The following is a 24850-nucleotide window of genomic DNA, read 5'->3' on the forward strand; positions in this document are numbered from 1 at the left end:
ACACTATGTAAGAGTTATTCTCAGCTCTCCCTGGAAACAGGCTCATTTGGAATAATACAAAAAGCGTTACGAAGGACTGGACATCAATTTGAAAAGCTGTCATGGTCTGCCTTTGATTTGAAAAAAGCATTCATCAACTAATTGTTTCCTTTATTAATTAAATAAATCTAGTGAATATATAAATGCTTCATTAAATAATAAAATACATTTCTCCATTAAATAAATGTTACATTTCATTAATTCCGCACTTTTTGACCAAGACATTGACTGCAATTCTAGAAATACTTGAGAGCTTCACTGGAACTCAGCGACTTATAAATTGTTCAACTGCAGCAGTTCAATTCTTTACTAAACACGTGGAATAAAAGGTCTTGTTTACAATGTCGGACCAGCTGCAAGAAACTGTAAACAGTACAAAATATAATCTAATATAGAATATAAAGCTGATCGAGCTTTCATGGTTTGGAAGGACTCTGGTCACAATTGTGTAAGCATTCGCTGCATACCAAGAAAAGGAGCTGGAGAAGAAGATTGTGTTGGTAATCCTATCAGCGATGAGAGGACCACTGCGTTGTTCTACATCTGTATAGGAATCCAGATGCAGGCTTCTGGGAGGTGGCAGCATTTTACCTTACTTTATCATCTGACGCCATTTTTGGTACGTATGATGTTGTTGTTGTTGTTTGTCCTTCAGATTCGAAGATGACCAGTGACTTAAATCTAGATCGATGAGCAGGGATTGTGGGTCCGGAGGTGACTGATGAGGCCAATCTTCAAATCCATCCATCCATCCATCCATCCATCCATCCATCCATCCATCCATCCATCCATCCATCCATCCATCCATCCATCCATCCATCCATCCATCCATCCATCCATCCATCCATCCATCTTCAACACCGCTTATCCCGATCAGGGTCATGGGGTTGCTGAGCCTATCTCAGCCAAAGGCAGATTACACTCTGAACTGGTCGCCAGACAGTCGCAGGGCACACGACCAATCACACACCAGCATGCACACTACTACTGAGTGGGAATCGATCCCTCGCTTCCCGCACACAAGTCAGGCCTGTGCACCCCTACACCATCAGCAACTTAGCTTCAGATTGAATTCACAAATTCTTGACATCACAGTATTTTGATATGAAATGTGAATACCATAATATTTAACTCATCCACCCATTGACTACAAAATGCATCCTGTTGACAGGGAATCGAGACGATTGCAGTTGGTTTAAGATGAGGGGTGGGGTACACCCAGGGCTCATTACCTGTCAGTCACATCAATGACATTATTGACACACCAACAGAGAATCTAATTGACATGTTTATGGACGTTTATGAACAGGGACATATAAAAATATCACCATATTGAACATCAGCAGTTCAGTGTTCAAAACACACTGATGCCTTTCAATACAAAACTATGAACTCTACATTTGAACATTTCAGTATGCAGTTTTTCTCCAGGAAAGTCTTCTGGCAGGTAAAGTCATATTGGTGAAAAACCAAACGCATATAGTGTCTGTGAACAAATCATTCTTTTGAAGTCGTTAAAGGGGAAGTCAACCGCCAAATTTTGTTCTGTGCAGCCCAACTGGTTGAAACCCTGTGTTGTGATTTATGTTTTGTTTGTAGAATTTGAATCAAACAGGCAAAACCAACCTGCTTTTATTTTTATTATTTTTCTGAATACTCTATTTGGACTAGTGGGGGCACATACAACATCTTATTGAAAAGAACATTTTGGGGTTGACTTCTTCTTTAATAAAGAAGAAAACTCTACACTCTCATCATCCCAAGGAAGGTCAGTTGGCGTCTTCTGTTGTTTTGTGCTAAATGACTTCAGTAGGCCTTACTTAGTGTCTTTGCTCTGCAGGTGCGTCACAATACGTCATTTTACTGTTTTCATTCATATTTTTCTTCTCCAAATAGCAGATGTCCGAAACGGTCCAAACTACAGCATCCCATCTTGTTAGCTATGTAGCACACCTACCGGTATGTCTATTTTTTAAGGAAACAAAATAGTAATAATAGTATATGTGCTTTCTTAGCGGATCCTTCACGGTTTTGTTTATGTCTTTCTTTTTTTTTTTTTTTTTTGATCGCTCAGTTACCAAACAATATGACAGTGTTTGGTCGAGATGTTGGTAATGTGTGCTACAAGACAATAAAAATTCATTTGGGTAGTTTAGCGCCCATGAACACCAGGGCGATTTTGGTGATTTAGTTTCAGCTGATGAGCTGTTAGCTGTGGACGTAGGGCCTGCATGGTGCTTCCGGTGGAAAGTCATACTTGCTCAAGTTGGGCGGGTAGTACGTGGTGGTGAACATGTTGCTGGAAGGGACGGGGGAAGGGAAGTGGCGGTTGGTGTCGTCGTTTACGTGAAGATTGTTCTTGTGTAGCATCTGCAAGGTTGGGTTTAGCTCGAGTTAGCAAAATATCAACGCACGGGTGGACGATTGTGGAAAAAACACAAGTGTTGATTGGAACCTACCACGACCTCCATCGGAATGTACTTCTCATTCTTTGGCGTGGTGTTATCGTGCTTGTTGTAGGTAAGGTGGTTGTGCGTGCTGGGGTGGATGACGACTGACTCTACCGAGGGTCGGTTCAAATGATGGCAGTAAGCGACGGCCAATGCTGACAAGAGGGCAGCTGCACAAAAACTGGCCATTCCCACAGCGACCAGTTGGAACAATGTGAAAGCTGTCAAAAACAAAGCGGGCAGTGTGCTCGTGAAAATAATAATCTATAGGACGTGGAAGACAATCCTTATTTTTACTTACTTCCACAGTTGTGGTCATCCTGTTCAGGCAAAATCACTGAAATGGTACAAAAATTAAATGGGGTCGGACACACTTTTTCGAACACTTTTATGACAGATAAATTTGTTAAAATACACCTGTCCATTTATTTTCCATAAAGATTGCCCTAATTATGGCCATGAGTGTATTTGGCCATATCCAAGCAGACTTTGGGTGAGAAGAGGGTTGCATCCTGAACTGGTTGCCAGCCAATTGCAGCAAATGTTAAAATTGCCTATAAACTGCCTCAGTTTGACACTGGGCTGGGTTATTTCTGGTGTCACTTTTTCGTTTAGGAGATTTTTGTGAACCATCATCATGCAATGGATTAGGTTGGACCTGCTACAGTATGAAAAACAAAAACACAAGATAAGATCAGTGACTCTTTAGAGTTCTGTCTTTCTTTGTTGTTGTTGTTTGTAGCATCTGGACATCTGACAGTCAAATCATTGCGTGATGTTTACCTGCCACCTCGTGTGTCTGGCATGGTCTGGCCTGACTTATGTTACCCTGGCACAAATTAGCTTCCTGGTTTTCACCACAGGAGTGAGAGCGATACTGCAGGCCCTCCTCATCGCAGTCCCCCCAGTCTGACCACAGACCCCAGCCTGATGACCAGTGGAGGAAAAAAACAATTCACAATCTATCAAATTCATCATTTTTTTTATAAAACTGACATCCTGGACTAAAAGAGGGCTACATTTTTGCAGCATGCTGCAAATACGAAAATCAAGCAACCCCCAGAACCTGCTTTCGACATGGAAGAGATTTCCCAGCAGTCTACATACTATATAAAAATGTCCATCCATCCATCCATCCATCCATCCATTACACTGCACATCCTATTCTGGGTTGGGGAATCTAAAGTCTATCTCAGCTAATGTGCAATAGACGCCTGGTCATCATCAGTCAAAGGGCACATATAGAAGAGACAAACATCATCTCGAACCCACATCACTCTATGAATGAAATTAAGTCACGTGAGTTCCAACATATTTGACATATTTATGGCTAACCCTTTAAATCAAAACACTAAATTGAACATAATGTACCAATTTGCATGGCATTATTTGTCAGTATAAATAACCAGTACAATCACACAGAATTGGCTTGCTCAATGATGTAGGTACCTTCACAAGTGTGTGTATTGCAAAGTGCCTCTTCGGTGTGTAGACCAATACAGATCCCACCTCCATTGGCAGGAGGTGGATTGTCACATGACCTCGTCCGCTGGAAATGGCCACCCCCACAACTCACAGTACATTGGGTCCATGTAGACCAACATGACCAGGCTCCGCTCACTGGAACAAAAGCAGTCATGTTTGGTGGCAATTTTTTTTTTTACCTTACATCAAGAAGGCTTCCAGTTTTATTTACAGCTATTCTGAAAACTTGAACACGTCTTCATGTGTGCTGTTTGCATGTTCTATTTGTGCTTTTGTGAGTTTTGTGCAGGTGTTCCAGTTCCTGTCTACAATATATTTATATTGTTTTAGATATTCCTTGACCAAGGTGCATACACACAATATGGCACAATGTATATTGTAACAAAGTACCTTGGCAAGGTTGCATGTTGCAATCTTGATAATCCACCGGGGATCCAATACATGCACTTGGACCGATTTTGCCCTCTGCTGTTGAGCAACCACGTCTCCGACTTCGAAAGCCTCTGGAACATTGCTGGGAACAGGTAGACCATGTTTCCCAAGAACTCCAGTATGCATCTTTGGGTTGTGACAAAGTCCGGCCACCTGACTTTACCAAGTCATCAACCAGAGCTGGAAGTAAGATACAGAAAACAATTTCTAAAATCAGGCCTTGTACATCTCAATCCACCAAATAAATGCCTTCTGGTCTCAGGTCCTCACAGTCGGTCTGGCAGGTTCCAGAACCGTCATTTGGACAAAACCTGGTCTCTATTTTCTTCTTTCCTAATTGAAGTTGCTGGACATCTCTTAGCAATGCCCGGCACGTGTATCTATATCTCTGTTCTTGGCGTGATCCATCTTGGCTGATGTTGACTGGCATCCAGGAAGTCCACGGGGTGTTGCGACGCACCTCAGGGCAGGCCTCCAGGTTACAAGTCTTATACTCCTAAACAGCAAAATTGATAGCTTCACTGTTACGGTTCATTACAACGGAGAATCAATTGATTCAGTGCGCAAACAGCACAGTACCACGGCACATCCGGGACAGGTGTTTCCATTCTCACAAGTTCTGGTCCTGGAGTGTACCCCTCCTCCACATTCAGCACTGCATTGAGCCCAGGGCCCCCACGTAGTCCAAAGCACTGGTAATGGGCATGTATTTTTTTCATTGCACAGCCTGAAACACACAAGTATTGCTAAATATGTATGTTTAATGCTCACCATGTGCATTGTGCCAATTATTTCTTTTTTTTCTCCTTTTGATGTTCCCAAATATATTTTCCTCCAAGTCCCCATTCCTCTCATTCCTTCTCACCTCTCCTCTCGACCTTGGCCAACACAGATTCGACCTCCGTAACGAGGTGAGGGGTTGTTGCAGGACCGCTGCCTCACTTCAAAACCAACACCACAACTGCTGCTACAATGGCCCCATGAAGACCAGGGAGTCCAGCCACCATTCCTGAACAGGAGATAGAAAATTATTAGGAGAGATGGTCTCTTCCACTTGTTCCATTTGTTAGCATGCCTTGCACATGACTAAAAGTCTTGGACAAATAATTTAAAAGAAAATTCTACAGACTTTACACTGCTGAATATAAGATTAAAAATAATGAGGATCTCGAATATCATCACTCTATGTGAAATTTTAGCCTTTTTCTTTTTTTGATAATTCCCATGCGAGTCAAACTCAAATTGTTCAGCTTGTACCTTATTATGAGAAACTCTCATTTGAGTAAAACCGCTAACGCTAAGAAAGAGAAACACAAATAAGATGGTACAACTCACGTGTTTTAAAGGCATTTGTTGTTTCATTATTTCTTCAAAATTATTGGGTAAACTAGAAAATACCAACTTTTTTCATTTTCCTGATCAATACCTACATAAACTGGTCCAGTTAATGAAAAATGAACTATCCTTGCTTTACCGTCCCTTTAAAATAATAAACAAGCTCCATTGAAACTAGAAAATGGGTAGGAATTTATTCCAGTTTCATCCAGTCTAGTGCAACCTGTGACTCTTCCCATCCGCCCTACTCTGGGCTCAATCCCACACTGCCATCGAATGAGCTAATAAAAGCCTAGACTGCATTTTCCAAATCACTTATACACTTAGTGAAAATGTTCCCACATTTGCATTTTAGCAGTACCTCTGAGATTAGTTGCCTCAGCATGTTGAGATTACCTGGAGCAGTTGGCCACCTGAATGTTTGGACCTTTACAGTTGACCCCACCGCATCGGGGCACAGGTCCATCACACGAGCGGGAGCGGCAAATGCAACTGCTGATGTAACCCTCGCCGTCATTGTGGTTACAGGGTTGCCATGGTGCCCAGGGGCCGAAGCCACCATCTTGCTTCAGATTCCTCACCTTGAGAAAGAACAAATGCGTGTGTCTATGTGAGAGAGATAGCGTAAGATTATATGATTTACCGGGCACTGGGTGATGTTCTGGGCCCACTGGTTGATGTCGATGCTCTCTTCAAAGGTTGTACAACGCTCCTGTTTGCGATCCCAGCCACAATATGGGTCCCGGGCTTCTAGGCAGTGTCTAAATAGAACAAGTGCTATTGTTACAATATTTGAATATATTTTATAATATTTTGATTAATATTCAAAATTCCATTCGATACATGAAGGATTATATAATAAACATTTTCGCACCGCTGTGTTAGATGGCCGTAGCATCGTTGTAATGGGATTTTCACCAGTCTGTCATCAAGCCCCACAAACAAAGATTTGTCACCGTGTAGGATCTGGAGGCTCTTGATTGAGCCGGTTTGCCCTTCAGGAAGGATCTTGAGCTCCTCCAGGTAGCAGCCATGAAGAGTTGCATTTGTTGTAGCGAGAGTCTTCAAGATGCTGCCATATTCTGATTGGCCAAGAGTTAACATTCAAGGCTTTCGTAAGATTCAAATTCAAGTCAGTGTCGTGCTTCATTTACCAGTGCCGATGTACATGACGTGGTAAAGGGCATCGCGGCCCTGCACAATGTCCACTACTAGCTTAGAGAAGCGTACGTTGTCCTGGGTGAGCAGAGGGTTGACCGTCACCGGCTGTACCACATCGTGCATCAGAAAGAGCCGCTGAGCATCTTGGAGGTTGCGTTCAGTCAGGTTCCCACCAATGCCTCCTTCATCCAGCGTGCCACACTGACAATACAAGAAACCCTTTTAGGATGCCCATCAGAAAAGCCTGTGTGTTTGATTACACAAACACACATGGGGTTACCTGGAAATTGGGTATGGGATTTGGCGCAGAGAGCCAGGCAGTCCGGGGGTTCTCCTGGTAGCGGAAAGGTCCATTGAAAGCTCGTGTGATGGCAGTCAGGTTGTAGGCACAAACAGCAGTTGCCGACATGCTGTTTCTGTAAGAGTAATTAGACTATGGGGAATTACTACATTTCTACAAAGGCATTTGCAGAGCAACGGGTAGGACTAGTACAAATGTGTGTGTAATGCTGACTTTGGTTCGCATGTCTTGACTAACCACAGGGTATTCTTAAATGTCAGTGCTGTCATTACACTGTGAAATCAGCTCCTGACATAACATTATACAAAGGAGAAAATAGTGGACTGTGCTTGGACACAAAGATAATATAGGTCTGAATGGTCTTTGGACATAATAGCCAATGTTTATGAGGAGATGTTTGATCGCAGCGCTATTCAGGATAACTCACACATTAGTTGTAAAAATGCCATAGATCAAGTCCTGCTCTGGTAAGTAGAAGGTGCTCTGCAGTTCGTTGTAATGAAAGGGGATTTCTCCTGAGCGTGAGCAGTTTAATCGAGCCTTCATAAAGGTAGTCCAGGTGTCCTCCAAAAGGAAACGACCGCCCATGTCGTTTTTACACACTCGGGCCACGCGAGAGAACACCATCTTTCCACAGTCGTTTTCAACAGCAGTTTCCCTCAGGAAGAAGTAGGCAAATCGGCCAATGTCATAAGCAGATACAAACTGAGGCTCTAAAGGGGGTGAAGTGATTAAAAAGAGAAAGGATGAGATGAAGAGAAGGCTGATAGACAGTATGGGTGTCATTGTTTACCATTAAGCCATTTAGAGTTATACTGGGCTGTGCGCAGTGGTTGCATGTTTCCCAGGCTCCTGTAGATGACTGGGTCGCGTCCAGAAAAGTCAATCACCGTGGCCGCGTACAGCTCGCCCATCTCCGAAATCATGGCGGTGGAGTTGTGGCGGGGGTCATACGGACATCGGGCAACACCGTTCACTGTGTCAAACACCTGACTGATGTTGTCAATCTGACAGCAAATGGGAAACCATCACACAGGTTAATAAAGTTTGCTGGAGGATAATGAAATGGAGCGGTTGGTCAAACATCAAGCTAGCACCAACCTGCCTTGTCGTGCAGACAGGAGTGAAAGCATTGGTCCCACATGTTACAAGCGTCCTCCCGCTGAGCAATAAAACTCGTACGTAGTTTTGACACTCCTCCTGCATACAAGTATGACATGAGCAAACGTAATCGATTACATTTTGAACAGGGACTTCAAGAACTACCTCGGACTTCCCCTTGCTTTTGCATGAGTGCATTGTGTCTTCATCGGGTGTCCATTTTGTTGCCTTGGGCAAAAAAAGAAGAAAAACACTGGTTTGGAAACGTTTAAAGTTTGACAACACAAACGCTAACAATGGGAATGTACAAACCTGTATAAGTGAGGCATTGTCCAAACTCAGGCTGAAGAGAAAGTTTCTAGACAAGACAATATTCAAGATCAGTATTTTTCATTTGTTTGTTTTCTGCTTGGCGTGTAATTACTTGCACCTCGCTCCCACAATAATCTGCTTTGTGCTCAGGTCCACAGCCAATTGAGAGAAGTCCTTCACTCCTGGGTGTGAGAACTCCGACACCCATGATTTTAGACCTGTAATTATAAGTGTTAGAAAAATGTATATATATGTTATCATGCGTTCTCTAGTCGATGCTTTACCGCAATATTACCGCAATATTACTGCAATATATGCTTGCTGTTTGGCCTTGCTGTACCACAGAAGAAAGACAGATTACAGCTGGGTCAGACAGGTTGCAGCTGACAACTCAGCAAAATGATGACATCTACCAAGACAGTTCCTTTTCAACAAAGAATGATCGCTGATCACTCATGTTTCCTGATTTCATCACAGACACAAAGAATCATCGCTGATCACTCATGTTTCCTGAATTCATCACAGACACAAAGAATGGTTGCTGATCACTCGTACTCTTTCTCACACTGTTCCATATCAGATATCAGTATGTAACACCTTGTGATTTTTCTTCTTACGAGACAAAGCCCACGTGCTTCCCTCCTCCCCTTTTAGAGGGCTTGTCTCATTTTGTGGGTAGGGCAAATCCAAATAAAAAGAGCAGGAGTGCATACAGATAATTAGTGTAGTGAGATTGTTGTGAAGCTATCTGTACTGCACTCCTCGCGAGAAAAGACTTAATATTCCGTCTCACTTGTGGTTTGTTTGCTGTTGCTCTTCTCTTAATAGTTATTCAGTCAGCGAATTAAACCTGACAATAAGAAAAGGCCATGTTGCTATTGCCACATATACAATATAATTAAAAGTAGCCGAACACCTGGAACACATAATGAACTGGAACTGATAATGGAAGAAAATAGAGTTGGTTCCCCTTTGTGAAATAATTCTGGAGTATTTTCTGTTGAGGTCAGTGGTACCTAAGGTTAGACAAGAGAGTGTGGCTCACTATAACTATTCCACAAACCCCAATTCCAATGAAGTCGAGCGGTAGTGTAAACCATAAAAACACAATACAATGATTTGTAAATTCTTATCAATTCCTAAACTTGCAAACAACTTAATGTTGAAACTGATGGAACGAAGAAAGAAAGAAAGAAAGAAAGAAAGAAAGAAAGAAAGAAAGAAAGAAAGAAAGAAAGAAAGAAAGAAAGAAAGAAAGAAAGAAAGAAAGAATAGACTCCCAGAGATGCTGCGCCTCTAATGGAAGACCAGCCTTTTATCCAATGACTGTCCAGGTCACAGCAGTGAAAAAACACAGTAGACTTCCAGCTGCTGTGACTTGTCATTAGTAGTTGCCACGCCGCCACAAAGCTCTTGGCACGGGGAACTAAGAAACTCTCAAGCCGCAGCAATGTTTACTTTCAGTCTGGGGTTTGTCATCTTTTTTGTAGATTGTAGTAGTACTCATTATTAGTAACTTATTATTGGCTGTCATTTGGGTTTTCATAACCTCAATGCATATGCACCTTAGAATGTGTCAATGAAGGCATTCCATCCATCCATTTTCCGTACCGCTTTGTCCCCACGGGGGTCGCGGGCGTCCTGGAGCCTATCCCAGCCGTCATCGGGCAGTAGGCGGGGGACACCCCGAACTGGTCGCCAGCCAATCGCAGGGCACACAGAGACAAACAACCATCCGCATTCGCACTCACACCTAGGGACAATTTAGAGTGCTCAATCAGCCTACCAAGCATGTTTTGGGGATGTGGGAGGAAACCCACGCGGACACGGGGAGAACATGCAAACTCCACACAGGGAGGGTCGGAGGTGGAATTGAACCCACACCCTCCTAACTGTGAGGCGGACGTGCTAACCAGTGTGCACCAAGCCAAGGCATTCCATAGTATTTTATTTGTCTTTCTTTATTGCAGTTGTTGTTTTTAAGTGTTTCAAAAGAAGCTGTGCAAGTACACACGGATGCATGTATGTAATTTGCATTTAACTTTAAACACAGCAAAATGAAGCTTCAAATTTGCTTCATGAACCAGTATCGTATTTTATTTTTACTCCTCCAAATGTTACTGCACACTGAATTTCCATTTCCTAAACCCCTTAATTTTAACCAACAGTGCCATATTGAAGAGTCTAAAAAGACATTAACTGGTTCATGAAACATAATTTTCTCATCACTATGAAACAGCAAACGACTCATTAAATCAGATATGTTGCTTTAATCACTTCAGCAAAACTCAGATAACTGTACTGTAGCAATAAAAAAGGTAAACATGTAATTCTAGGAGACAGCAAGTATATTATATAAAGTTTGATATTGGGTCTTAAGACTATGTTTTAGACCAGTGGACCCCAAACGCCCGGCTGTGGACCAGTAATGGTCTGTGGATCATTTGGTACCGGGCTGCACAAGAAAGTATAAATAACTTGCATTATTTTACACCTCGGTTATGTGTACATCACAAAACATTACTCAATGTTCTTGGCACGATGTTATGAGGATGTTGCAAGTAAAGTTGCATAGAATACACAGTGGATTCACGTTTATTATTATAGTATTATACTGTGATGTTCCCATACAGAAATCCCCCATGGAACTATGGGTTAAAGGCTGAGTTGGGATGAGAGTTTCGGAAAAAAATTCCTCAGTTCCCAAATGCTTACTGGGTGTAGTTGAAAGGAAAGATGAACACATCCTCCATCCCACCTTTTTTTGAATTGCAGACAAATTCAAACGTGTGAGTAAGTGAATATTTATACACACACGCACCGCACGCTCATGCACGTGCACGCACACACGCACGCACACACACACACAGGCACGCACGCGGGCGCATGCACACATACACACACTATAGTTTATCCACTTGAACATTAAATTGTAGTATTGAATAAAGGTTGTATGCTGTTAGATGCAACATCACAATTTAACTGAAATTGGTATTTGTAGTTTATCCTGAAGCTGAGGTATGGCATTAAAAATCAGGGCTCTCAAATTCTGTAATCCTCTAATCCAGTTATATACAACTGCAAAAGCAAGTCATGAACTCATTGCAGATGGGACACAAACAAAAAGCAAAAAATGGCAGGGATCATTGGTTTATGGCGGTTGATATATGAGTTAATGTTTGTGTATATTTTCATTTCAAAGCAGTCTTCAGACTTTTCTACTGTGTAAGTGAAGGTTCGTGATAGGCTAAAACGTGTTCAGATTTAGATAGAGATTTATAGCAGCTGAATGCTGGTTTTAGATGAAAATATGTATATATCTTACTTCCTTTTTATTTGGAAAATATTTTAACAGAAAAACACCAGAAATGTAATGGTAAATGTATTCATATATCAAACATATTACTAAGTAGAGGACATTTTCAAAAAGAGGAGATTTACAAAATAATAATAATAATAATAATAATAATAATAATAATAATAATAATAATAATAATAATAATAATAATAATAATAATAATAATTTTAGACAGACATGTATATTCATGAAATACTGGGTGCAGAACACTACCAACAAGTTCTAAATTTAATTTTGTGGCCTTATTTTTGGGTAGTTTTGACATTTACCGTATTTTCCGGACTATAAGGCGCACCGGACTATAAGGCGCACCTTCAATGAATGGCCCATTTTAAAACTTTGTCCTTATATAAGGCGCACTGGACTATAAGGCGCACCCTTAATGCATCATGTCAGATTTTGAAGCCAAATAGAATCATTCTCCATTTTATCTTTTTTATTTCAACTTCAGACGCAACAAATTACTTTATAATCACAAAATAATGATCCATAGTCTTTTTGATTCATGATTCATAGTCTTCAGCGGGCCACTTATGATTGATTTCATGACACAATGCTTCGGGCCAGTTTAAATTTAGGACTTTGGTCCATATATAAGGCGCACTGGACTATAAGGCCCACTGTCGGCTTTTCAGAAATTTTTAGGTTTTTAGGTGCGCCTTATAGTCCGGAAAATACGGTAATTTTATGGTAGTCCTTTATGTAATTGGAGTGGTCATTTTAATCTTTAATTTCTTCAATGTTTGCTATGTTTCAAATGTTATTTGGAACTATATATTATCTTTATTGTTCTTAACTTAATCATGTGAGTATCCACGTACCAACAACAGAAAATATGGCAGGCAACAGGCAAATATGATTGTGTCCGACTAAAACAACATTTTGAAAGCTTGGCTTTTACCTTGATTGATAACACATTTGATGATAACTTCTTGCTTCCGGTCTGTTAAGGACTTTCATTGAAAGAGATACTTCGGACTTTCATTGAAAGAGATACTGAGGCAACAATTTTACAATACCATCGACAGGCTTTATGTCAAACTGTCATTCAAAACTGGGCAAAAATTCTACTTTTTCTTAAGATGTCCTCACCTTGGTTGGACGCGACCGGATGTTCCTTTCGATCACAGTCTTCAGGTTTGGTAGGGGGCGGCTGCGACAGACACACAAGTACACACATGGCGAGCACAACGCCGCAGGGAGACAGGGCCCATGCCCCCCATTTTAATGGAACCATAGTTCTAGTTGCATCCAATCTTCAATCGGGTGCCGTGGAACCACCTGTAGAAGCCAAAGAGATGCCTGTCAATCTTAACATCAATGTGGTATCAGTCATATTGAACGTACATATCCATCACACCGGAATTTTAGTAACTGCCGACAGACCAAATTAGTTTCATCGTGGACTGTCTTCTTGTTATCCAGTCTTTCATTGTCAGCATGACTTGGTCAAGGCTATTTCAACACCAATGACTTAGCTCTGGCTATAAAATGTAGGAAGGGGGGGGTCACTTGCGGTGCCCTTTCAGAGACCAGCCTGGGCTCAGTGCCAGATGTCGGTTTAACTTTGAAGGCTCTTTGTGTCAGATTTTCTAGTGTGTTGAATACCTTCAAACAAAAGGATGTGATAATGAAAATTAAGATAATGAAGAAAGAAAAATATGAGCTAACAGGCTTCGTCCATTCAAATGATAGTGGCTGAATCAGAGTCTCATCAGACGGCCTGCTGGGTGACATGTTTGTGTTTATTTACGGCCGTTTACTTGTTTTGATGCCTGCCCTGACCTCTTTTTTGCTACATACAAAGCCACTTGGGAGACTTTTCTTCTGTGTAGACCTGGGCTGGCCAATATGAACCTAATTTTATAGTTTGACATTTATGCCAGTTATATAGTTAAAGATACAATATCAATATTACCATTCGTTTGTTTATTCTGGTGTGCAGTGCTATAAAAAAAATGCCGTATGACGTCTTTAAGTATTCCCGTAATTTAGATAGCAATTCTCACCATCATGTTTGTTCTTCTTTTCAGAAAGAATATAAGTGTTTACAGCTCATTGGCTGACAATGCAGCCAGGCGGCAAGCTTCGGAGCTTTCCAAGAAGCCGTTTTGTCCCAAACCCACGATTGGTTCCCACCAAAACTAATGTGGCGGTAGATAAAAAATGCAATAAGCTTGAAAATATTAAAACGCTAGTCTCAATATTTTGGATGATTTTAAAATCAAAACGACACGTAGGTTTCACAATCTCACTGTCCTCTTCTTATTTCAGACATTAAAAATAAAGCGAGCTTTGATCCGATATTTCCAGATTATTATTACTATAATTTTATCCCACTCCAAATACATTCTAGTGAGAATTGGTTTGGAGACGTAGCTTCTTCTTTGAAAAATCTGCTGGTCTTCTGTCTGATTTTCACCCAACATTACATAGTTATAGAGAGTCATTTGATGTTAGTATTTGTTGATTTTTGTCGTGTGTGCTTCTTTTTGTGCTATTTATGGGGATACTCAACCGAGGCATATGGCATTTACAGCAAAATATACCAGCAAACAGGTACCAAATGAACATAATTAAAAATAGTTTTTGTTTGTTTTATATGTTCGTTTTAAGGCTGCAAACCACCTCACCACACACTATGCACATTCATGTATTCTCACATTTCTCTCTGAACTGTTTGAAGTTCACATCTACACAGATTTAGTTTTTATTGATTGCTTTGACCTGTTTGAAGAAACGGGGAACCTCTCAGTCTTTATCATCACCATGACTTGCTTTTGCAGTTGTGAATCACTGGATTAGAGAATTACAGAATTTGAGAGCCCTGATTTTTAACGCCAATCCTCACCTTCAGGATGAACTACAAATCCCAATTTCAGTTAAATTGTGATGTTGGATCTAACAGCATACACCCTTTATTCAACACTACAATTTAATGTTCAAGTGGATAAACTATAGTGTGTGTGTGTGTGTGTGTGTGTGTGTGTGTGTGTGTGTGTGTGTGTGCGTGCGTGTGTGTGCAGGCGCCCGCGTGCGTGTGTGTGTGTGCGTGTGTGTGTGTGCGTGTGTGTGTGTGCGTGTGCATGTGTGTGTGTGTGCGTGTGTGTGTGTGACATATGTACATATATGAGGCTAAAATATACATACTGTAAATGTTTTTAGAACTCTTTTATTATTACAACAACTTTTTTATAACAAGTGGACGTACTTTAAATATGTTTTTATAACTTATTATTATAAAATAAATAGGGTACAATGCTATAAATATGTTTTTAGAACTCTTGTTATTATAACAACTTTTCTTATAAAAAGGTACAAGTGTACGCACTGCAATTGTGTGGGCACTCCTTGCCTTCTGCTGGCGTGTGGGGAACTTTCGTGCCATAATTCCTCAATTTAGAAGGTTTATTTTGAATTTGAGAATTTTTTGAGGGGAAAAAAAGTCTACTGAAGCCGCGATAATCGAACCACGATGTAGCGAAGGATTACTGTACATATCACCTCTTGGCCTCTTGGGTGAGAGGCCTGCTACTGAGGTCCGCCAGACAATCCCCCCGCTCCCCACTAACACCCATTTACTCAAAACACACGAAAACAAAAAAAAAAGACGGGGTCCATGAACCGCAAATGCGGTTCAGCGGGTGAGACGCAGACAACGGTGCACTCCGGTGGTCTGTTGGTGTTGCGTTCGTATTTTTTAATACACCGGTCTCATATTAAAGACGTTTTCTGTTTGGCATGTCTTTTCAAAAGACGAAATACATACTACATCATCAGTTAAAAAAAAAAAACTTACACTTTTTACCATGGCCATTTCCATATCCCAATATTTTACTTTACTTTGAGGAAAACAAATGTGAAATGAAAAATAAATCATACATTGACCAACATTCCAAAACAGGTGGTGTCCGACTTTTGTGTCCATTGTATCAAACATTTCAAAACTGTTTAATGAGAAGAAATGAGTCAATCATTCAATAACCGGGTTTTTGCGGTGACCTGTGTTAGAAAAACAATTTAAAGCCTTAACAACTTGAAGAGTGAAGAAATCAGCAGCACAGTGTGTCCAATTCATGTGACTTACATGTTTCTTCGTGGACAGGAGGAAATGAGTGAACATGTGACTACCAGACAAACAGCGAAATGGAGTTAAAAAGCTGACCATTGAGAGATTCTAGTCCATGAGCTCATTCCTTAACTAACTACTTCAGTCTTACAGCTTTATTGTTTCTTTTTTTCTCTCTGGGTGGGCTCATACCTTGTCACTGTGTGCTACACTTCAGTAATAACAAAGGTGCCTTCACCTTGCCTGGAGAATACACAGGGGTGGCTGAGTTTGTAGAGCTGTCAGAAATACACTGTACAGAAGGCTCCATGTTCGATGGGCAATTTAAATTGTGGATACATCCATCCATTATCCTCACAAGGTTCGTGGGCGAACTGGAGCCTATCTCAGCGGTTTCTGGGTAGTAGGCAGGGGACAACCTGAACGGGTTGCCAGACAATCGCAGGGCACACATAGTGAACAAGTCACTGTGAAAGTCCATAGTGACATGACTTTCATGACCACTCCAATCAAAATTTGGAGTGGTCAACCAACCAAGGATTTTGCATTACATTTTCGAAATGTGGGAGGACACCGGTGTACCCAAGGAAAACCCACACGGGAACAGGGAGAACATCCAAAATAGGCTAGAGCCATTATCAGACCCACCACCTCTACACGGTGAGGCGCTCGTGCTAACACGTGCGCCACTGTGCCGCACAAAAATTACTCTCAATCGCTCTTAATTTCCAAAATGTCTCAAAGAGCTTCACATACCGACAGTTAACAAATATTGAGGACATCCCCTGATCTTAACCCCCAGGAGGGCAAGGGGGAAAAAATTAAAACCAAACAAAAAACATATAAAAAAAAAAATCTTTACAGATAGTTTAGCGGAAAAACTTCCAAGAATCGTGTTCCAAAATCCACAGCAAATGATAAATGGATTGCACTTATATAGCGCTTTATCTACACCACATGGTGCGTCACATTCCCCCATTCACTCACACATTCATACACCAATGTAGTAAAGGAAATATGTTTACAATTGCACTCCCTTTTTTAAAATTGAATTATTATTTAGATATCGTAATTTTAAGTAAACAACTAGCCACTCTTAGTGTGGATCGTGGCCCCTCAATTGCCAATTCTTTTTTTATGACAACCCTTTTAAACACAAACAACAGTGTCATTTGAGAATTGTGATGTTGCAGTGTTGCTCAGGTTTTGTCTCCACACAAACTCCAGCTATTGAGTCTTGAACTCACCAAGTTTGCCCTTATGTTTGAATTAATTGAGTTGATAAAAGAAGAATCTAGGAGAAAGTCTATGGGTCACCGCGCTTAAATAGTCTGACAGAGCCTCCATCTTGCTGTGACGTGTCTATTTTATTTTCCACCAGGGTGTGTAAAAGTTCACAAAAACAGGAAGAATTATTTGTGATTGGGCTACTTGCACTAGGCTCCTTGCAAACGGACATGCTGAGACGCTGAATGCACCCATGAAGAGAGCTTCATTAAAATCCAGTCAAGGCCTCTTTACTGGCGTTATTTATAACAGTGATATCGATCACAAGTCGTAATGTCCCCATTCAAAAGGGGTTTAATTTGTTCCGCATGACATCCCAAATAAAAGAGTTGCCTTGGGTCTGACTTTGTATATATATGAGCCTTGTCTAACTAAACCAGAGCACTTGGACTCCATCCAAACATAATCAAGAGGCACAGCGAATCCCTTTCTCTGCACCCACCCACCTGCCTCCTGGGATTCCAAAATCTCTTCTCTTTATTTTAACAAAAAACATAAATAAAAATCCAATTGCGACATTGGCAGCGTCCATATGTTTAAAAAAATGTCTCACCTATATAGGTTGGAGAGCAGTGGAGTCAAGTCATGCAGACAAGGGGCATTTAGGGACCTCAGAAGGCATCCAAAGTCTCCCCATTAAAATGTTGGAGCAGGGGTGAGCATTTCCGAAGCAGTTCTCAGCTCCTTCCTACGAAGGTGAATGGCCTCTCTGTGCAACCGGCCAACTATCTGCCAATGGGCGCACTCTTTTACAAGTGAATGGACTTAGTTTTGCTACACTTAAAAGGAAACACTAACGGGCCGTGGCCACACCACAATGCGCAATCGGAAAATTGCCAAACCTAAGGATAGCACTTTGGCAATGGTGAGAGGAGGTTGGGAGCAAGAATCCTAAAGAGGCACAGCTGCCGTGGACGCCACTTTGCCCATCTTCACATCTCTCATTCGTTACACCAGCCCCACTTCCGTAGCGCTTTCTTAGTGACAGGGCACAGGTCAAGGTTCCTGGCATCCTCCAAGTAATTCAATGGCCATATCAATTCAAAAGGATACCTGTAGGTCGCCTAAAATTTGACATTGATAGCGAACACATAACATATCAGAACATCAGCAAATGCCTTTTTGACATACGTACAGTCATTCAAACCAAATATGCACGATGTGAGGTGCAAAATGAGCCTGCCCAGAGCAGGCGGACAAACTGGTGCAAGGGGCAAACACTATGCTATAAAATACATTACAAATAAGAAAGGAATATACTCATAAAACCTACTTGATCACCATCACTGAAGTAACGCTGCAGGCAAACGGTTGGCACAGGTCCCGCGTCGCATGTTGAGCAAAGATGAGAAACAAGAGGGAGAGAAGTTGTCACGCACTGGCACGCTGACCGGCCTGTATGCAAGGAGGAGGGAGGAGTAGTGTGGAGTGTGACAGGGGGGCTGCGAGTGGTGAAGCCGTCCCGTTTCAGCACACTAGACTGTTACTGCAGGGGGTGGAGTGCTGAGGTTATTTTTCTAGTCTACAATTGGCTTGACGGGTTCAAACTTTTTTGCTACTACGCCAATGACTAATTCCATTTTGAGACCAACTAATCCAAATTTTGAGCATGTCTCCAACTAGTAATTATTTAAAGGAATATGCATTGTGTTCAACCAGATGTAAACTGTTCTTGAAATGTGTTGTTTACGCCAATACATAAGGATCAGAGGCCCCAGTTAAGCAAACAGCTTTGCTGCAAAATCCAGGTTAAGGAGCTTGAGGAACTAAAAACTAAACCTACCCACAATTTAGGAAAATACACATTATATCGTGCTCCGATGATTATAAAACAGTGTGACCTTTGCTGCAGTCAATTGGTTAAATATTTCGTCCAAGTCATCAAGCACAAATAAATGTCGCGTTCTACAGTACAGTACTTCCATCGCTGTTCGGTAAGGCTGATGTTAATGCTCAAATTTTCACAACTGCTCACACACCCAGTTTCTTCGCATGACATGACCAATTATTGAGTGAAAATGTATTAATATGATAGAAATGGCATAAAACGCATTGATTCTGATGTTATTCTTGACCCACTTATGGAAATGTGTATTCGTGTAGCTAAGGGCTTATTTGTGTGGAGGGGGAGTAAAGGTTTCCTGATTCTTTTTGTGATTGGCTTTTTTCTTTTTTTATCAAATAGACATTCCCGAGAGATTTGTTCGAATTTGTCAAAAGCAGTCTGTTAAACGAAATGGTATGCAAAATGCATGTCATTTTCCCCTAAACAGGAACTGCAAAGTTTACAACACATCCATCCTTTTTCTGCAGCGCTCACCCTTATTTGAGTCACAGGTGAGCTGGCGCCAATCATCACTTAATTTTGGAAAGAAGTGGGTTAAACCTTGGAATGCTTGCCAGCCCACATAGACAAACAAACATTCACACTTGCATTCACATCCTGCATGCATGCTTTTGAAATGTGGGAGCAACTTGGAAAAACCCACATAGGGTGACCGAATGTAGTGGGAAGAGTGAAATGCAACCATGACAGACAGCCTCATGGGGACAACCACAGGAAGAACTTGCAAACTCAACACAGGGTGCTGGAACCTTGATTAGAAGCCTGAAGCTCAGCCATGTGCAACACTAATACCCGATGTCTGCAACGGCAACATGCGATTCAATAATGGTAACAATATACAAGCCAACACAAAATAAAATAGTAAGCTAATACAGGCAATATGCCAATAAAGGATGTTAGGTATTTGCATGTATTGTGTTTCTCTTAGTGAGTAACTTAGTTTATTTTATAGTCTATTTACTATAACCCAATCTAAAATGATGCAATAATTGCTAGTTGGAAAAGAAATATCCTCGTGCCATATCTTTTCTTTGTAAAGATTATGGTCTGTGTATACTGACACAATCAGAGTTATGAAATAAGCAATGATTTGTAGTTTGAAGCTTGTAAAATATATTGCCAAGTTAATATTTGTTTTCCTATTCAAGGCAGAGTATCTTTTTAAAGGAATAAGGTGATCTACAGCCTTTATCTATCCATAAACTCCTATCCCACTGGCGGAAAAACAATCAAGAGTGTTTTTGAAGGCAGTGAATGTTGCAGGGTTTGTTCAAGGTGGCAAATGGTCGCCAAACGCTTCGCAGACGTTTGCCTGAACTTTTCTTGTTGCAAGGGAATTTTGAGCGTTCAAAGTTCCCTTGCGAAAAGAAAGATTACTAAAACTGCTGGCAAACATTTGCGACCTTGAACGAACGCCAACGCAATGTTTGTTGCTTTTGAAAACATTCGCAATTGTTCACGACTGTACTGGTGTATCTCATATTGTGGCTGGTGAGTGTTGATCAGATGTGGCTACACTTACTTTTTTTAAATGCAAACACAGTTGAGACTACTGCTGAATGTGAAGAGTAATCAAGAACTATAATTTGTCATAGCAGACACCTTGTAACATTTGTGACCTTTATTAACAAGCATCATTTTGGTTTATTTATCTTCATGAAGCCACAACCAGCAGCAGCAAAGGAGTCCCACAGTGGTTAGCCTGCTCCATAGCCCCTACGCCCCCACCCCTCACATAATGAACTTCAATGGCAGCCTTGTGCAGCACATAGCACTCCACTGTGAAACAAGCCTGCGTGTCACCAGGAAATATTGACTCAAAACGCTTCATAAAAAAAGATGCCTTCACAAGCTTGGCGGTGTTGCCTCTCCAATCACTGAAAAGTAGTTGCCTATGACGAGGTCGCACACACAAATAGATGGTTAGACAAATAAATGATCAAGGTTGACTGCAGAGAGAAATTCTGGGGGCTAGGTTGATATGAACACTATCCAACTGTGGGGGTGCAATAAGAAACCATCATGTATATGTACTTGTGTGGAGGAGTAGAAATGTGAGAGGAAAGGCACAGATTGCGCAGCGCATGGTGGACTAAGCCCGCGTGTCATGAGAGTTCATCAAGACCGAGTTCCAAAGAAAATGATCCAGTTTTGCTTTATTTGCCCATATTAATATTCATTAATCACAAATGTATCATTGGTCATCTGTGCTAGTGTTGTATTGTAACAGGCAGGACAATTAAATGCTTTTCTATTTGATGGCAAGAGGTACAATAAACCTCTTGCCACTCATACAACAGCGGAAGTCATAATCTCCTGCCAGTATGACAACTTTGTGTTCAATTAAACAGGCCCAGATTTCACAATGACATTTATGAGTAAAATTAAACAAGATCATCAGTATTTTTAGGATTCACACTTTTTAGGCAAAGCTGCACTTGAGCGCACAAACTGACGCGTCCTAATTTTTGTGCCAGTACAAGCATCGTTTTGCCTCTTTGGGGATTTGGCAACCGCTCTGCGGTTGCTGGCATACCGAAGGTGTTTTCCTTTGACATGCGCCTGATGCACCTGACTATTTAATACTGACTGAAAGTTGTCTAAATGTATTGCTTGCTGGAACCACACCTCATTATTGGCACAGGATTAGAATGCAATTTTGGGTGTATTCAATCAGGGCGCAGGCTAACGGATTCTGTGTGGTAGATGTTATCGTATGGTATTTAATTCATTAATATGGCAAGGGCATGCTTAAATCCCTTTAAATTATTGTAGAACTGTTTCATAGTTTGGATAACTCTTTCTGCCAGACCATTTGTAGCAGGATGATACGGCGCAGACTTGATGTGCTGAATACCATTCACTTGCATGAATGTTCTGAACTTTTCTGACACCAGCCGTGGGCCAATATCACTGATAACTTGTTGAGGAATTTCAAAACTGCTGAAGGTAGACCTTAGCTCTTTGATGGTTCTCTCCGAATAGTTGGTTTTCATGACACCGAGGCTACTTCTGGCCATGTGGTTTTCCAGTGGTCCAACAAAATCAACATGGAGTCTTTGCCACCTTAGTCCAATGGATGGAAAGTTGCCTGCTTTGGGAGGTTTCTCCATTTCTGGCATTCTCTGCATTCTCTTCTATTGCTGCATCCAAGCTTGGCCACCATAGAGTAACTGCGTGTAGTTTCTTTCAGCCTATCTACAACTTAGTTCCCAACATGTAGCTGAGTCAAAATGACTGCCCTGGTACTTTTTGTGCTATAACCAACCAATGGGTTTGCCACGAGGCAGCTCTTTTGCACTTTGTTCAAAATATTGTATGCTGTTATTTATTCATTTCCAATAAGATGAAACTCTGAACAGTCAGTGGCACACACTTTAATTTGGTGTGTGATAAATACTGCATAGTAAGGGCATTGCAGCGTAACCAGATTATTTAACCTTATCTGGTCGTAATTTCATAACATAAAAGTGCTTATCATCCACTGTTTTCAATGGTAGATAGAGCTATTTACTGAATATCGAGCAAACAGCTCTGTATGCATACATTTCCTTCATGTAATAAACATCAGGCAAGAAACTTGGCAAAGACACATTGAGGCGATATGCTGATGAAAAATCTTTCCCCCTATATTTCACAACCCAAAGTTGACAGGTACGCTTGCCATCTTCTGTGTGTTTAACTCATCTCCTTAATATAATGATGACATTTAGGCATCTTATGCACTTTGCCACACGTTGCACAGAGTATGCAACATACCATTATTATTTTTAGCTGCCACAAACTCAAAGTAGTGACTCTATTTCTAACTTTAAAATGGTGATCCTGTTTCTTGCCATGGCAAAGAATTGGAAAAAGCAAAATATTCCCAATTCATGGCTTTCATTTAAGATAATAGTTTGATGGCAGCTGCATCAATATGGTGGAGAATGTGTTAATTGTGTATTGTGCCATCTTGAAAATTACCTGCTTCGGCTATTAAAAAAAATCAATCTAATCCAAAATCCATCAATTTTCTGAACTGCTTAGACCACACAGGGGTCGCAGGTGTGCTGGAGCCTGTCTCAGCCGTCATCGGGCAGTAGGCGGGGGATACCCTGAACTGGCTGCCAGCCAATCGCAGGGCACACAGAGACAAACAACCATTTGTACTCGGCCTGGGGACAATTAGGAGTCTTCGATCGGCCTACCAAGCATGTTTTTGGGATATGGGAGAAACCCCACACGGGCCCAGGTAGAACATGCAAACTCCGCACAGGGAGAGCCGGAGGTGAAATCGAACCCGCACCCTCCTAATTGTGAGGCGGACGTGCTACCCAGTGCGACACCGAGCCGCCTAATATAAAATCACACATATATGTTAATTATCATCATTAGACAATTCACATGTTAAAACTATGAGAAAACAAGCGTTGGATTAAAAACAACCTTTCAATATGTAATGTGGTTATTTTTCCTGTCACTATGACTACCATATAGATTAATGAAAGAAGTCAGGAATTTAATGTGCAGACCAGCTTTATTTATTTATTTATTTATTTATTTATTTATTTATTTATTTATTTATTTATTTATTTATTTATTTATTTATTTATTTATTTATTTATTTATTTATTTATTTATTTATTTATTTATTTATTTATTTATTTATTTATTTAAAGTAAATGTATTTCCAGTGAAAGGGCTTTTGCTACCAGTAGATTCACCAAAACTCATGGCCAACACATCTATTTTTGGTGGCTCCGTCTTTTCTGTTAGGTTGCCACCTGCTGGTCAAAGTTGGAAACATCCAACTGGCATTTCAAGTTGCCATAAATAACCGCCCACACCATTCTAAGATCAAAACATTTATTTCGTCAGAAAATAAAACCGAGGTATACTTTTCAAGGGTAACCTTGCCAAGAAGGTGGAAACAGTCCATGAAAACAGTGCATGCAATTATAATTTTAATCCGAATTTTGATTGGATTGAAGAAGTGGGATTTATCAAGGTGTGAACATTAGAAGGCTTTTCAGCAGTGTTTGTTTTAAACAACAACAACAAAACATTAGAAACATGTTGACAATACAATATTCCGTAGTATTTTGTGATAGAAAATACATGATTGTTAGAGGAATATTGTAAATCACATAAAACACTGTACCTGCAATTATTATTATTTTTTTACTACTTACTTTTATCGCTCTATGCCCTGGGTGATTTCTTGTTAAGTGACAATTTGTTCCACATGTAGTCGGACTGTGTTCTACACTCTTTCATCTATCCCTTTATATTTACCTTGATGTACATGTATTTTATTTTTTTGTTTTATACAGGACTGTCTCAGAGAATTAGAATATTGTAATAAAGTTCTTTATTTTCTGCAATGCAATTAAATAACAAATAGTCATGCATTCTGGATTCATTACAAACTGATTGATTGATTGATTGATTGATTGATTGATTGATTGATTGATTGATTGATTGATTGATTGATTGATTGATTGATTGAATATTTATTGATCCCCAGGGGTGGGGAAATTCAGGCCCCTGCAGTATCCATACTACAGAGTGGGTATACAAAAGACACACAGATGGCATGAGCGCAACTCAATAGGCTCTCATAAGGCTGCGACACAACGGCGCCACAAAGAAAGTCAGAAAGTGCTCAAGATAAAAGTCATCAAAGCAAATC

At 40.7% G+C, this 24850-nt stretch overlaps 1 protein-coding gene across 2 annotated transcripts; it reads right to left on the bottom strand.

Moving 5' to 3' along the window:
* Nucleotides 1-1319: 1319 nt before the first annotated feature.
* Nucleotides 1320-18765, bottom strand: LOC133150484 (semaphorin-5B-like). Of its 2 annotated transcripts, XM_061273033.1 has the most exons (22): nt 18604-18765; nt 13067-13255; nt 8735-8834; nt 8617-8662; nt 8470-8532; nt 8305-8403; nt 7997-8210; nt 7631-7916; nt 7183-7318; nt 6896-7103; nt 6616-6823; nt 6385-6502; nt 6138-6322; nt 5272-5415; nt 4986-5133; nt 4677-4902; nt 4365-4586; nt 3939-4109; nt 3273-3416; nt 2791-2826; nt 2499-2710; nt 1320-2409 (listed from the first exon to the last, which is right to left on the bottom strand). In XM_061273033.1, the coding sequence occupies exons 2-22, from the start codon at nt 13209-13211 to the stop codon at nt 2248-2250; spliced, it is 3273 nt and encodes a 1090-aa protein (XP_061129017.1). In that variant the 5' UTR covers nt 13212-13255; nt 18604-18765; the 3' UTR covers nt 1320-2247. The 2 variants fall into 2 exon arrangements, with proteins under 2 accessions (XP_061129017.1, XP_061129015.1); XM_061273031.1 differs by having other exon boundaries at nt 8305-8532.
* Between the last annotated feature and the right edge of the window lie 6085 nt (nt 18766-24850).

The sequence above is a fragment of the Syngnathus typhle genome, linkage group LG2 (genome assembly GCF_033458585.1).
Source record: "Syngnathus typhle isolate RoL2023-S1 ecotype Sweden linkage group LG2, RoL_Styp_1.0, whole genome shotgun sequence".
Classification (NCBI taxonomy): domain Eukaryota; kingdom Metazoa; phylum Chordata; class Actinopteri; order Syngnathiformes; family Syngnathidae; genus Syngnathus; species Syngnathus typhle.